At 43.6% G+C, this 16412-nt stretch overlaps 1 protein-coding gene across 4 annotated transcripts in view; it reads left to right on the forward strand.

The window, feature by feature from the left end:
• cyb5r4 (cytochrome b5 reductase 4) overlaps nucleotides 1–16412 on the forward strand; it is a 37573-nt gene that overhangs the window by 12708 nt on the left and 8453 nt on the right. Inside the window, exons 4-12 of one of the 4 annotated variants that reach the window (XM_076280579.1) lie at nucleotides 3287–3371; nucleotides 3722–3760; nucleotides 4987–5065; nucleotides 8013–8070; nucleotides 8412–8505; nucleotides 8609–8641; nucleotides 9670–9792; nucleotides 10540–10680; nucleotides 11108–11269. In XM_076280579.1, the coding sequence (XP_076136694.1) occupies nucleotides 3287–3371; nucleotides 3722–3760; nucleotides 4987–5065; nucleotides 8013–8070; nucleotides 8412–8505; nucleotides 8609–8641; nucleotides 9670–9792; nucleotides 10540–10680; nucleotides 11108–11269 (814 nt within the window). The remainder of the gene's footprint in view (nucleotides 1–3286; nucleotides 3372–3721; nucleotides 3761–4986; nucleotides 5066–8012; nucleotides 8071–8411; nucleotides 8506–8608; nucleotides 8642–9669; nucleotides 9793–10539; nucleotides 10681–11107; nucleotides 11270–16412) is intronic. The other 3 variants (XM_076280580.1, XM_076280582.1, XM_076280581.1) reach the window with 3 other exon arrangements.

Consider the following 16412-nt stretch of genomic DNA (forward strand, 5'->3'; position numbering starts at 1 on the left):
AGTCTCTTTCACATTAGCAAGTGACTGACCTATCTGGGTGCGTTTTGAGATGCCGATGAAATTCGGCGTTGTTGAACCAGCACCATTTCCACTGTGCACAAAGTTATTATGACTGCCGCGCAGCGAAGCGGCGGTCATATAGGTTTAGTCAGATTTATTAATTTTTTTTTTTCTTTTTTTTCTTTTTCACATGTCCAAATTTCCGTCAATGAGTCCCGGGACACTGAAAGACCGGGGTAGACGAAACTTGGTGGGCATGTAACCCCATATGTATAGCATGGAACCATCGTTTTTCGTTTTGATCTGTAGCCCCCCCCGCTGGACTGCACCCCCCGAAAGGAGGGTAGGGCAGACACATTTTTCTGTGAATATCTCGAGAACCGTAAGGTTTAGGAGGACTATTTTTTTTTGTATGTTGATCTCAAGGGGCCATGTCAACCCATTCCATAACCACTCATTTCATGTATAGCGCCACCTAGTTAAACACAAAAAAGTAAAAATGAGGTGTTGTAATCGCAGGTATCTGTGACCTAACATAGTCAAAACTGCACGAAATTGGAAGTGTAGGATCATTATGACACCCTCTGAATGCACGCCAAGTTTCGTGGAATTCCGTTTATGGGGGGCCACACAATAAATTAATTTATGTTACTATACACCAACTGGCCTGTAGGTGGCCGGAGACAGTTTTCTGTGAATATCTCGAGAACCGTAGGGTCTAGGAGGTCCACCTTTTTTTTGTATGTTGGTCTTAAGGGGGCATGTCAACCCATCCCATTACCACTTATTTCATGTATAGCGCCACCTAGTTAAAAATTAAAAAGCAAAAAATTAGGTCATCACAATATCTCTGGCTGACATGGTCAAAACTGCACGAAATTGAAAGTGTAGGATCATTATGACACCCTCCGAATGCATGCCAAGTTTTGTGAACTTTCGTTCATGGGGGGCCTTACAATAAAATAATTTATGTGTACATTTAGTGACCGTACACCAACAAGGATTCCCGGGACACTGAAAGACCGGGGTACACGAAACTTGGTGGGCATGTAACCCCACATGGATAGCATGGAACCATCGTTTTTCGTTTTGATCTGTAGCCCCCCCGCTGTACTGGACCCCCCGAAAGGAGGGTAGGGCAGACACAGTTTTCTGTGAATATCTTGAGAACCGTAGGGCCTAGGATGACCAATTTTTTCTGTATGTTTGCCTCCAGGGGTCATGTTAACCCATTCCATGTGCACACATGTGCATAAACAGATACACACGCACACACATACATTCACAGTAATCATACGTATGACACATACTCATACAGTAGACATATGTACGCATGCATGCACATGCACAAACACACATACGCAGGCAAACACACAAGCACGCACACACACACACACACACACATAAACATAAACGTGTACACGCACACATGCACACAATTCAAGAATTTCTCAGAATTATGAACAGGCAAGATGGGGGTGGGGTTGTATAAAATGAATTTTACATGTGAAATCTATGAACTAATCATGTTTTGGTACTTGTTGTCTAGCAGATACCAGTGAGAATTGAGTGTGGCTAATGCAATTTAGTGAGACAGTTAGAATCATATAGGCCTTTCAGCGTGATTTATTTTTGTGGAAAAAATGTGCTGGACTGGGCGGCGGTCATATTTTGTACCGCTCTGCGGTACATCTAGTTGTAACCAAAAGTAATGATAATAGGCACAACTCTGGGAGGACTTGGTTGTTGCCATGGTCAATGCATTTTTTGATCTGTGAGTGCAAAGGGGACATGCAGCTTGTCATATGTTTCCCCAACGTATATACACCAATTACATGAAATAGAAATATATGAATCAATTTAGATTCTGATGGTTTGTCCTGTGCACGAGGTCCAAGAGGATCATGGGACTCGTATGAGAGGGAGAAGAGGATGAGGGTGGGAAAATCAGTTGTGTAAACTCCTTGCCTGAAGGTCACCAGTTCTCATCTTTTCTCTCTAGTTTGATTGGCAGTTATTATTATTTTCTTTTTCTGTGCACAAGAGCTTCATGCGTGCATTTAGTGTACATTTTTTTTTCTGCATTGTGTCTCCTTCGACCTCATTTGGCCCCGTCTCTCTCCCTCTCCCTCTCTCTCTCTCTCTCCAAGGCTATTTCTTCCTCATTCTTTGATTCAAGGCTTACACAAGGTTTTTAATTAAGGGATGAAGAAGCACTATCAAATCATTCCCTCAGAACCTCTCGGTCAATTAAGCATATTTAACTCTATTGTTCAGTACTAAAGGACACAAGGCAAGGATTTTATTCGCAGCACACTTGATGTCTCCAATAAGGTGCCACCACGAAAAGGTTTCAAATTTTTATGTTTATCACATGTGCTTTTGAAAACATTTTCTTTAATGTATTACTTTAATTTGTTTGCTTGGTGTTTTTTGTGGTAATGATATTACAGTATAAAAACAGTAACATCTCAGAATGTAGTCTAGAGGGCAAACACAATCATTGTCCAAAACAAAAATCCTCCCGATTATCATGAAATTCTTCACTATATTTAATTAGACTCTGAAATAGAATTTCAGAATATATAAACTTTCCCCTCAAATTAATATTGTAGTAAAAATGTAAACTAGTATGTAATCTAAATGTAATCTAGTATTGAATTACTAAATCATGGATGACGCAACATGGCAAAGCTCTGCCTTCATCTTTTCTTATTGTGTGTACTGTGTTTGTAGAGGATGCTGGTATATTTCCACCATGCAGGCATATGTGGTGGCGATTTGTCCTCTTCACAGGCTTTCCTATTTGTCGTGGTTCACATTCGCAATCTACTTCTCCACAAGGTTCCTGATTTTCCCAGAGAACAATTTATAGTCACGGGAATGTTGTTTGTGTAGCCACTCACTCACTCACTCACTCACTCACTCTCTCACACACACACACACACAAACACTCTCTCTCTGTCTCTCTCTCTCTCTCTCTCTCTCTCTCTCTCTCTCTCTCTCCCACTCCAGTCGGCACAGGAATACTAACACACCCACTCCACATTAACGAGGGAGAGAGAAAACACACAAACTAATGCCATTTTCTTTCAAATATCCAATTGTTTGGTCAAAGCATCACACTATGTTACCCCCCTCCCCCCAGTACTGTACCATCTCACCTCTCTCCCTCTGTTGTTCACACCACCTCCCCCAATTTCTTTTCATCTCCCACTGCCTAATCTCTCTATCTTTCTCCCTCTCTCTCTCTGTTTCTGCCTCTCTCTGTCTCTCCATCTCCCAGGTGCACCGCTGGGTGAACTATGAGTCGATGCTGAAGGAGTGTCTGGTAGGCAGAATGGCCACGAAGGTCAGCGCCGTAATCAAAGGTGAGCTCCGCAGCATGTGTGTTGCTCTTGACCCCATGGGACACACACACATACACATGGGAAACACACATACACACTCTCATCACAAACTCATCCACACTGTGGGACACACACACATGCACACACACACACTCACACACACATGATCATCCACTCCATGGGAAACATACATACACACCCTCCTCACTCACACACTCTCATCACACACTCATTCACACTGTGGGACACACACACACTCTTTCTCTCTCTCTCTTTCATCACACATATACACACACTCGCACACACATTTCTCTCTCTCTTTCTGATGGTGTATTGATTTCTCTCCCCTGTTGCGTTTTTGTGTTGTGCAGCTCAGTCCAAGAAGGATGAGGAAAAGCCACAAGTGAATGGTATGTGAAGAGAGGAGAGGAGAGCTCCCGTGTGTGTGTGTATGTGTGTGTGTGTGTGTGTGTGTGTGTGTGTGTGTTTTAACTTTTTGACACAGTAAGGTGCTATCAAAGTGTGCACACATTACTCATGGGGTGATTAACTATCCGTACTTGAGTGATGTGCATGCTTCAATAGGAGACATGTCAGTAGGAATGTAATGTGTGTGTGTGTGTGTGTGTGTGTGTGTTCCTCTTGACTGCTTCTCGCTCCATCTCCCTCCTTGTCCTTCCCTGCTTTGTCTCTCACCTCTGCTGCTCATGCGCTTCATTGGCACCGTATCAAAGCATGTAGAGTGCTTTCATGCTTGCACAAACCTGATGAAGGAAGAAGAATTATTATGGAGGATGGAGAAATTCTCTCTCTCTCTCTGGAGAATTCTCTCTCTCTTTCTCTCACGCTCTCACCCTCCTTCTCTATACCTCTCTTTCTCGCTTTGTTTTACTCGTTTGCTCCTCTCGTTCTACTCTTCCTGCTCTTTATCACTGTCTGTCTCTGACTCTGCCTCCTCTCTCTCTCTTTCTCTCTCTATCTCTCTCTCTCTCCCTGTTTCTCACTATGTCTTTCTCTCTCTCTCTGTCTGTCTGTCGGTGTCTCTCTTTCGAAAGATGTATGGTGTTACAGTGTTGCTCTGTTTACTACTGTATTTTGCACATTTAGGGAGGGAAAGTAATCTCATCGCCACCTACTGGTTGCTGAGTTTAGCGGCGTGGATGGAATTTTCTTTTTTAGAAGAAATATATCTCGGTGCACATTGGGAACTTAATTGAATACCTTCCATATGATATGCACTGGGGTCACCTCTATTGCTTCTAGTGGTCATTTTCCAGTGGTCATATTTTTAGGATCGGTTGAATTGTTTTGAGTTTTTTTTGTAACATGATGATTACAAACTACAGTTGCATGTGATATGACCAGTTTGGGCGCTTCATGTCTAACTGATCAAAACGGCAATTTGCTTGACTGGTTTTACATATTTTTGTAATAACGGAGCGCGTTGCAAACCGCGTGGTGATTACCTTTATGTCAGGATAACTTGTGTTGTGCTCCTACTCACATGAAGAGCTGGCAGTAAGTGTTAAGTGTCAATGCTAACCAGGCTAATAAACAAACCATGCTACCGTGAGTAACGTTGAACGTCGTTCTTTGTCACTCTCTCACTGCCTCCCTCTCTCTCTCTCTCTCATAGGTCTGGCTCCACCACCTTCTCCTGCTCCTCCTCCATTTCCGTCTGCTGCGCTTCCTCCACCTAAAGACACTAGACCTCGGTAGGTATAGATCAGTCGATCTCTTTTTCTCCTCCACTAGAGCAAGTAAGCCTGTCAATACAACTAACTGAAGTTTGTCTGAGACAATTGGAGAGAGACCTTGTACTTGTATTATAAAATGGTCTGAAATGGCAATAAAATTGTTTATTGCGATGTTTTCCTGGGACAAATTAATATTTTGTTGAGCAAAAATAGTTATCTTGACCTAACCAGCCCTAGTCTGTGTCACTATGGCCCAATCCCAAAGTCCGGACTCACAGACTTTGCTGCGTGTTCTCGCGAAATTCATAGGGCTGTCCCAATGTCGCATTTCTAAGGGCGTAAGGGTTTGAGTACACACTAACCGAGCCCTTTCCGTGAGTCTGCATCAGTGCAGACTTCACCAAAGGGAATTACCCACAGTTCAAAGCATTGTGACATTTACTGCAGACCATAGGGAAATCCAAAAATTACAAAGGTAAACAACTGCACGACACACAACCAGCTTGTAAAAAAAGAGTTTAAAAGAATGTGGAATCAGGCAGGCATCTCCTGTGCCTTGGCCATGTGAAAAGTAACAAACTTAAAATGAAAATTCCCAGTATCAGGAACATCTTTGTTATGAAACGTCACCAAGGTAACGTGATCTCATGAAGTGCTGTCCCAATCCCATTTATTCCTATCTGAGCCTAGCCTGGGTGTTCCCATGCTGCCTTGTGCGCGATTTGATTCACGCTGCTAAGGCAGCCTGGAGACCATGGAGCAAATTTTCGCCTGAGATAGGAGACCAATCACAGAACAAGGGGGAAAGCAAGACGATGATGAGCTATGCACAGACGCATTTGATAGACATCCGTGGCACCCAATAAACGGATCTGGGCATTTTTTTTCAAATACGAGAAAATGAACGTTTGGTTCCCAGACCACGTCTCATTGAGAAGTGGTGGCGCTAGCCAGGCTAATCTGAGCCCATGTGGCCTCACACACTCTCTCACTTAGCACCTGAGGTCAATTAAGTCTGTGAGTCTTTAGTCCTTAGTCCTCAGGGCTCACATTGGAATTGGCCCTTTGTAACAATTTGCCACATTTTGAGGTATGCTTTTATCATGCAACTAGTTTTGGCATCTTCAAATTCATCTTGATGGTATGTTCATATAAAGGACAGATAAACACACAACACCGGCCATTCAGGAAGGGTCCTATGTAGTTCTTTTTTCCAGGGAAGAACACACAAATAATAGAAAAACCTCCACAGCATGACATTGCTGACTATACCGCCAAAAGACACCAGTTAGCATGTTAGCAAGCTGCTAGCATTGCTCTGGGTGGGGTTTGCAAGGTTTTGCATGCACTTTAGCTAGTGTCGTCAAAAAGTCTGGATTCACTCAAAAGGTCTTCAGGCAGGGTCAGTAGTCAGTAAGAAATCTCAGAGAGCTATATTCACGGTACCAGAGACCTACGCCATGTCACTAACAAGCACAGTCTCAAGATACAGGAAAAAGGCACACTTAAGCCTTTAAGCTTGTCAAAGCGTACATCTCCATTTGTGGTATGTCAATCCACGGTTCCCACGGGTCCTTGAAATCCTTGAAAGTTTGTGAATCTGAAATGCGTATGCCTGATTTTCGTTGGTTAGAACTACACTGCCTAGTTGCCAGGACGTTCATGCACGTGCATAGATACAACGGTGCAAGATACAGTTTAGGCTACACCAAACCTAAGTAAGGGATAATGTATTGTCCGCCGGTAATTATCAGAAAGTAGTCCCGACAGGGAGAACAGAACCCCGACGCGCAGCGGAACGGATTTTGCTACCGTTTCGTGTCTTCCGCTGACAAAATAAATAGTTCGCCACACAGATAGAACTTGACAGTTTCAGGTGTTGCCTGGCAACGTCACTAGCTTACTTTCCCTTTCAATGAAATTCCATTGCAATAAGCGAACGGAATTCTTGCGGAGGGATATGAAAGACGTTAATCAACCCGTTGCCATTGACAGCGGTGATTATATACTTTGCCGGTGATTTATGTAAGGGATAACGGCCGCCGAGGTGTCCTGTTATACGGAATTAATGGACGAGGGCGAGGGGCAAAAACTCCCCGACGCGCAGCGGATAACCGTTATCCCGCTTATCACCCGGTTGCCACTGTAAATAAACACGCGGTTCTGTTTAAAAAGAAGCTCACTAGTTCAGCTTGTTGTACAACTTTAGCATGGACAGTTAGCTTGTTTACAGTTGATTCCATTGTTGGGAAGCCTGCAACCAAAAGATTCTAGAGCGCTGCAACCGTCGTCCTACTATGGTTGTTATAGTTACCATTCATAAGCATTGATATGGAACGGTGTCCTGTTATTCAGAATTAAAGGCCACCCGCCAGCCAATCAGAAAAGAGTATTTATTCTCTCCGGGTGATAAATAGATTTAACATAGGCCCGAACGTTGGGAAGGCCCATTCATGTGCATGGAACTTTCTGCAGCAATCTGAAGAGCCGTGTAATAAATATGTTTAATAAACAAAATCTTTTTGATAACTTGTTGCCCAAATATTTAATTTAACATATTGATGAATAAACCAACAGGTTCATGGTAATGAGTTTAACTTGCCACAGATGTTAGCCACATATCATCATCTCAGTTTCTGTCCACTAGTACTGTACATTTCTATGAATAACCTAATCTACCAAACCAAAAGAGCACATAAGTAAAATAAAGAAAGCACACATATATGGTCTTCGCTCATGGGTTAAAATGTTATCCTACACTAGCTAGCTCGCTAGTTTTAGACTAAAACTCGCGTAGTGCTGTGTAAACGATCGGTCCCAGTTTGTCTGGCGTTAATGATATCCTACACTAGCTAGCTCGCTAGTTTTAGACTAAAACTCGCGTAGTGCTGTGTAAACGATCGGTCCCAGTTTGGCTGACGTTAATGAGTATTAAAGCTTAAAAGGCTGTCCTTGTGTGTGACAGGTACGACTGGTTCCAAACAGACACCACTGTTAATATTGTGGTCTACACCAAGAGAAAGGTAAGTGGCTCATGCATTTTAATTTCCGTAATAACCTGCTGGGGTGTCAGGTGCCATCTATCTACTCGGATATCTGAGGATACACACATTCAACACATTCAGACACGGCCATTCATCTCGCAGCTGCAGGCACACACATGCACACACGCGCACACACACACACACACACACACACACACACTCCCCTTGGCAGTTCATTAGCTTCTCTCCATCCTATTACTCTGCTTTTTGCCTAATTTTCTTCATCTGTCTGTGTGTGCCCTTATCTATCTTTCTTTCTTCCTTCCTTCCTTCCTTTCTCTCGTTCACTCTACTTTGTTCTCACTCTCTCCCTGTCTCAGATTCCTGCAGCAGGCAGCGCGGTTGTGGACCTGATAAATGGTGCTCTACGGATCGAGGTTGTTCTGGGAAAGATGTCTTATCTCCTGCATTGGCGTGAGTTTCCCAAACACACACACACACATACATACACACACATACACACACACACACACACACACAGAACTGGAGCTCTGATTGAACTCGTTATTGTCGACAGGTCTCCCACAAGAAGTGGAGGAGCGTGTTAGCAGTAAGTAATAAGAGATACAAGTACAAGAGTGTGTGTGTGTGTGTGTGTGTGTGATGGTGCATAGCCAATACAATGAAGTGTCCATTTGCTCTCACAGGGCCTGTGGGACACAGGGAATGAGTGAGATCTCCAGATATAATTTTTTAATTTGCAAAATTAAATTAAATTATCATGTTCATTTCTAAATGAACATGATGTTGAAGTTGTATTTCACAAGAAGAATTTCTTGTATATTGTATTCTCCTGTGGCCCTTGCCTTGTGTACCGTAAAATCTCAGTGCTCTTAGTAAGGCTATGTTTACACTGTCAGTTAAATGTGACCCAATTCCGATGGATTCCAATTACATACCCTACAATTGCACGACTGGCAGAACGGTGAAATTCAAATGAAAACCGAGATAGAAAAGCTGCAATAAAGGCTGGAGGCTCTACACTTTCTATTTCTTTAAAATAAAACCCATAGCCTATTTTGCGGACTTCTCAAGATACTTTGGAAATGAAAGTAAACAACTAGCCACTGAAATACCCTAATGTAAGCATATTTTGTGCCATTTGTTTGATTTCATTTCGGTGACCAAAATTCCTCTTGTGCGCATGCGGATTGTCGCAAGTGTACAAAAGGAATGAACCATGTATCTGATATGGGCCACTCTCGAACGTAGATGTAAACAGGTAGTCCAAAAAATCGGATATAGGCGGAAAATCGGATGTGTGCAACAAGGCCTGCCGGTGTAAACGTAGCCTTAGTCAGCTTCAGGCTCATTGTTTGATTTGGGCTCCATTGTGCCAAACACGAATCGAGTCTGCTGAGATTTGTGAGTCAGAGAGAGAGCGAGAAAGTGTGTGTGTGTGTGTGTGTGTGTGTGTGTGTGTGTGTGTGTGTGTGTGTGTGTGTGAGACGGAGGGAGAGTGAAAGGCTCCTGGCAAGGACCTTTCAGCATATTGTTCTGTATTTTTTGAATTGTGCAGTATGAAGAAAGCCTCTCAAAAATACACACCTGTGTGTGTGTGTGTGTGTGTGTGTTTAGTTCACACAGCCAGTGCGGTGGGGAAGATTCAGGTGGTGTTGTGGAAGAAGGTCAAGGCTAAGTGGTCAGAGCTGGGGGAACAGCTGGACGCCCATGACACATTTGAGCGCCAAAAAGACCGCGGTGAGTCAGTCCTGTCCAATGTCACACACACACACACACACACACGAACACTCAACACAGCACATCACCCTCTTCTGTGTTCAGTGCTGTGCTTGATGATATGAAATACTAAGAAGTCCATACATGACCGAGGCGATCACAAAGGGACAGAAACAAGCATAGAAATCAATTCTCCATCCGCAAAGAGTGTGAACGAAGCCATCCACAGACTGCAGAATGCTTTTCCTCTGATTGGGCAGTGCTTATGCTGTTATTGGCCGGCCTCGGATATCTTGAGCAGGCTCCTGTTATTGGCCGGCCTCAGATATTTTGAGCAGGCTCCTGTGGGTCTACTGGTTAGCACTTCGGACTTGTAACCGGAGGGTTGCCAGTTCGAACCCCGACCAGTAGGCACGGCTGAAGTGCCCTTGAGCAAGGCACCTCTGAGCGCCGCTGTTGTTGCAGGCAGCTCACTGCGCCGGGATTAGTGTGTGCTTCACCTCACTGTGTGTTCACTGTGTGCTGAGTGTGTTTCACTAATTCACGGATTGCGATAAATGCAGAGACCAAATTTCCCTCACGGGATCAAAAGAGTATATAAACTTATACTTGTTATTGGCCGGCCTCGGATATCTTGAGCAGGCACCAGTTTGTCACAGTGTGTGTGTGTTGTCGCGGCTTTTTTACGAGTCACCAGGTGTAGATGCCTCAGGTTGTTGTTCTTTGTGTCTGACTTTCTCTTCTTCCTCTGACTGATCCTAAACGCAGAGATCTGCTACCGCAAGTGTGTGCTCCTCGCCAAGACGGACGTGACGCACGACACCAAGCTCTTCTGCTTACAGCTGCCCCCGGGGACGCACATGCACGTGCCCGTGGGCAGACACGTCTACCTCCGAGCCTCGGTCCAAGGTAAGCAGCCTACCCTGAGTATCGCACAGCAGGATAAGATTGACACATCATCACCAGGGTTTAAACTTAGTGACCCAGTAGTGACCCAGCATGTCATCATGGGTGGCCTATATTTAAAGGTGGATTATAACCAGGGGTTAAAGTGGGGGGGAACAGGGAGGAACACAGTTCCGCCACCTCAGATAAATAAATGATATAAATGATATAATGATATCAATGATATAACGCGATGATATAGTTAATTTTTTCGCGTGTACAGAAGTGACAAGAAGCTAGCAATTCTTGTCCAAAAAGTATTGCTACACCACGATACTCAATATGTTGTCCAACGGTGAGTCATTTTTCCCCGTTGCATCGACACTGGATTTTAGAGTTCCCCCACCTGCCAAATCCCACTTTAACCACTGATTATAACCCCCCTCTACAGACAGTGAGGTGGTGAAGCCCTACACTCCAGTGGACCACACCCTGCTGCCGGACTGCTCAGCCACTGAGGGAGATGGGGCTCACAGGCTCTTCCTCATGATCAAAGTTTACCCCAACGGCGTGCTCAGCTCACATCTAGACAGCCTCAGTATAGGTGAGTGGGGTGCGTAGTTGCATTAGCTTTTTTTTTGTGTGTGTGTGAGTGTGTGAGTGAGTGAGTGCACCTGTGTGCGTCGGCGGCGGCGTTGTTCGGAGGCATCGAAAGAGAAAAACACCTCTAATTGGAAACCTTTTTGCACAGAGCCACCGGCTAAAAGGCCAGAGCAGGTTTCATAGGCTGGTGTGTGTGTGTGTTTGTGTGTGTGTGAAATTACCTTCCTGTCTGTAGTGGGCCTGTTTGTTGCCTGTCCCCCACAACCACCACCCGCCCCCACCCCCACCGCAGCTCGTTAACCCCACACATGGCCGTGCCTGACTTCCAGGCATTTTCACTACAGCAGGAAAAAGGCAAAAAGGGGACTGTTAGTGTCACAGCGGCCAAGTTAATTAGCTTGGTAGTCTATACAGGGAGATATCAGCAAGACCTGACCTTAAACTAAGTCGTGTGAGAATACACAAACAGATTTCTCGGTTCCTTTGACTGTGAGGTGGCCGCTGTGTTTCCGTAGCTGAGGTGATCTGACCTACTGTAGCAGATGAAGGTTTTAAAGAAGCTCTATGCAGGTCTGGTTATTCCTTCGCTGTTTCTGGGTTTTCGTCCGGATTTGGGCTCCCATTTTTCACTACACAGCTCCCCCTGCTGCTTCGGTAGCAAGTGACTGCTACGCTAAACCCCCACTAGCTAGCGAGCTAGCCATCAAGAAACCAAGCTAAACACATACAGGGCTCACAATAAAACGGTCGAGCAAACACATTGTTCAAGAGACTATCAAACCACATTACAAAAACGAAGTTCACCCAAAGGTAGGCTACTTACAATTTCAACAGCAACAAAGCCAAGTCGAAGTTCGTTTTGCAGTCTTCTTAGAAACTACAATCTGACTACATTTTCGAGGCGCGATTGGATACTTCCACTGAGTCACATCCGGATGTGTTTGTACCGCGACCAGAAAGTTGCATATTCGTTTTTTCCGCGGAGAAGCACTAGGGGGAGACGAAGCACCCACCAAACGACCCAAAAAGTGTTGTAGAACCATCAGAACGACTCTCAACCTGCATAATTAAGGTAAATTTTCCTAAAATTGTTGCATAGGGCTTCTTTAAATGGGAGTACAGTGGGAGTACACACTGTTGGGACAAACAGGTTAAAACACATGGCAGCATTAACAGCAAGGGCCTGGAACGTACTATGAATCACATCCAAAAACCACATTTGAAATCCATTCCACACAGCTGGTTGGGCTACTTCCTGTCTGTCTGTCCACGGCTTCCTTAGCAGGCTTGCGCTCACTCCATGAAACTCTGAGGTAATAGCATCTGAGAGTAAGAACAAGATGGACTGTTTGACTCGATAGCGTCTAGGGCTGTCACTTTTGTGAAATTTTTGAGACATAAGTGTTCATTGAATCGATTGTAAAATCGATTTTTTATGTCTAAAGACGGTTCCATTTTCAACGCCAAATATAGGCCAATCCACAAACAACTAACAGGCATTAGGACGAACGTGAAGAGGGCGCTTGTAGACGCAAGCCAGCAATATTTCTGATGATTTATTGGCGTAAAGTTTCGTGCACAATGACAAACAGAAGTGCAACATTCTCGAAAACCAGTAAGCCGAGTGGACTGCCATTACATCAGTGACATGACTGCAGGCTTCAACGTAGCTGTGTCTGTGTTTATTATTAGAAATGTCAAACAAATTTCGCCTACGTAGAACTCGATTGCACAGTTTGCGTAGCCTACCGCTTTGTTCTTCTCCATAGTTTGATATACCAAAAATCCGAAGTACTTTCACATCGAACTCCTGAAGTTATTAGGGCCTATCACTCGTCTCTCTACACGTCGCACAGGTTGATCGCGTTGTCCTCCATTTTTTGGCAAAACACGAGCAGCACAGCAGCTGATTGAAACAGCTGTTCCCGGTGCGTAAACTTGGTGGGAATTTTCTTTTTAGCTTTCGCAATGCTTACTGCACTTCGGAATTCTTTTATATTCTTATATTCTTGTTTGTGAATTCTGTTACATCTATCTTTTTTATTTGTTTATTTTGTTTAAAATGAATAGTGTAAATATTTGGTTAAAATCGATTCCCTATTTTAGTTTTCGAAACTTGTGTTGTTTGGTCCAATCGATTGTGCAATCGATTTTCGAACGTAAAGTGACAGCCCTAATAGCGTCTAAGACATAGGGTCCTCCGTTCGTGTAGCGGAGGTCTGGTCTAATGTCTTCGTATGTATGTGTGCGTGCAGCTATCACGTCTGGTCTAGCCAGTGCCATTGATTATGGAGGAAGCGAAGTGTTTCAGCAAACGGAACACAGAATGTCACTTACCTGGGGGGCACATCAAAAGCCAATTGGCTTTTGATGTGCAGTCTCTTTCTCTCTTCCTTCCGTTTCTTCTCTGAGCTCCTGTCCCCTCTGCTTGTTGTTCTGCTCATGCACCAGGGCCAAATGAGATGCATCAATTACGGTACAGGACATTGCCAAGTAGCCAAGATGGATTGTGTAATTAGTAGTCTATTTTAGTAAGGCTGAAAAGACAAATCCTGTACAAACCATTACCTACTGCCTACTGGCTTTTTTGTTTATTTTTTCTCTCTCTCTCTCTCTCTTTCCTTCTCTCTCTCTCCTCTTTCTCTCTCTCTCTCTCTCCCTCTCTTTTTTCCTCTCTCTCTCCTCTCTCTCTCCTCTTTCTTTCTCTTTCTTGGAGGCATGGAGTGCTCTACTTAAAGGTAATTTTGTTCTGACCTGAGAGCACAGGTTTTGACAGTCGTCTCTACTCGACTCTTGAGATTTTTAGCCCTCGAGGAGCAGATAGATTAAGTTGACAGTGAGTCAATGTCACTGTCCAATAGCTGGATGATGTCACTTATTTCAGTAAGCGCTTTCAAATATAACCTCCGGAGTATATGCGGAGGTTTGTCAAACGGAGGTCGTACCCTTCGGATGATTCAGATATGATGCTAACCTACGGACCTATGTGTGAATCTCCGTGTGATTGTCGAGTGAGGGGTGGGGGCTTGTAGAGTTCACAAGATGCAAGATATGACGCAGAATATATGCGGCCGCTGCCTGTCACAGCTGCTGTTTGTTTACAAAGTGTATGCATTATGTAGGCTAAAGAAGAAAAATCTATTGTGTGTAGGCTAATACATTACATTACATTACATTACATTACATTTAGCAGACACTTCTTGACCAAAGTGACTTACATATGTCAGCTATATTACAAGGGATCACATTGTCCCCGGAGCAACTTGGGGTTAAGTGCCTTGCTCAAGGGCACAACGGTGGAAGTCGGGATTTGAACCGTCAACTTTCAGGCTACTGCACGTTAGCCCAGTTCTTTAACCACTACACTACCACCGCCCTAATACTTAGTAGTCACGTAAGTGCGCACTTGAAATTGACCTACAGTATTTGTATGTGTGCTTCGAATAAACACATTTATCTGTTTTCAACGTTAAGTAGCAGAATTACTTGGCTATTGAACCCCAAATCTGGTTGCGAGAAAGAGAGCATGCACAAACTGTATGGTAGGCTACCAGCCAATTCAGTAGGCTAACTCAAGACTTCAAGGCCATCATATACAACGTTTTTAAGCAATAAACAAAATACTAACATAACAGTGAAGTGGTTCGTTTTTTCATGGTTTATTTTTTCCAAAAGCATCCTCTCCCCATGTGTAGGGATGTAACGATTACCGGTATAATGGTAAACCGCGATAAAAATGTTGACGATAACAATTACCGTTTTCATTTCAAATATCATGATTATCACGGTTGATTACCGCGGTGTGGAAACCGTGTGTTTAATCCTTCCCAGCTTCATCCGAGCCTGATTTTGACATACAGTAGGCCTGGTACAATAAAACAAAACTGGTACCTTACTGATTCTGTTGTCTAATTGATGGTTTTAACTACGATTCGGATTAGGCTACAACTGATTTTAAAAGGCGGAACATTTTAACCGCAAAATGTGCACTGTATCATGTAGCCACTCTGCGTCTTTTTATGTTCACGTCCACATTAAATCCATTCCACTCACGTTATCAGGAGAAAACAGTAGCCTAAAGTTTTATTTTGAACGCTTACTTTGGTCTCACTCATTGGATCCAAATAACAGAAATAGCAAACTCCAAGTTATGGTAGGGTAAGTTAAGCTATAAGCACATAGCCAATTAAACATAAAGAAAAAAGTGAACGGACACTTTTTGAAACTATTTCAGCTTGTGTAGGCCTATCAGTGCTTTCTGAACATATTGAACACACTTTTAGAAATACCGTGATAATACCGAAAACAGTGATAGTTTTGGTCACTATAACCGTGAGGTTAAATTTTCATACCGTTACATCCCTACCCATGTGTCTATTGCATTTACGTGAGCTTGGAACAAAGTTGGGTTTTCTTCCGTTTTCATTTTCTCTAGGCATATTTATGCTCAACAAATATCAGTAGGGGGGGGTGTTAATACCAAATACCACAATAGCCCTGATTTCCTGATGCAACAAGATGTTTTAAGCACTCCTGTGTAATTTTTTTGAAAATTTCTTCTAAAACCTCTAACCTGAAATTTTTTCACATCAATGTATTCCCAAGACATGGGAGCATTAGAAAATCTGGGCTAAAGTTGAATCTGAACATTTTCATGAAATAACACACCCCCCTAATATCAGCGAGCTCAGCAGTGAGGTCATGAGAAGGCTATCAATAAACAGAAAACCGACCGTGTTGGCTAACAATTTATCAAATACTCCTGTTATTGTCGTCAACGACGTCGCTGTAGGCTACTGCCTTTTCAGCACACTGCTTATGATGATTCAGTCTTTTGAATTTGTTTGGCCTTGCCATGCAGTTGTAGGCTACAACGTGTCTCTTGCCGTTCCCTTCATGTGTTCTATCAAAATGTTGTATGCCCTCATGGACAGTAGCTCTGTGATGTCTGCATCTTTCCAGGCCGGAGATTTTCTGGACAGCACTATGCCACTCCATCATAACACTGGCATTTAAGTCAGATCTAACCACATGGACGCAAGAAAGAAACGTCACTGACACGCCCTCTCACTAGGTGTGAATTTTAACCGCATGTTCTACGCTTAGTTCAGACACAGTAGATTTACATAATGTCCGGAGGAAATACTAGGGGG

Source organism: Alosa pseudoharengus, unplaced genomic scaffold, assembly GCF_046254945.1.
Source record: "Alosa pseudoharengus isolate Yale_2024_CS ecotype anadromous, Long Island Sound unplaced genomic scaffold, YU_APseudo_1.1 YU_APseudo_1.1_scf_12, whole genome shotgun sequence".
Classification (NCBI taxonomy): Eukaryota; Metazoa; Chordata; class Actinopteri; order Clupeiformes; family Clupeidae; genus Alosa; species Alosa pseudoharengus.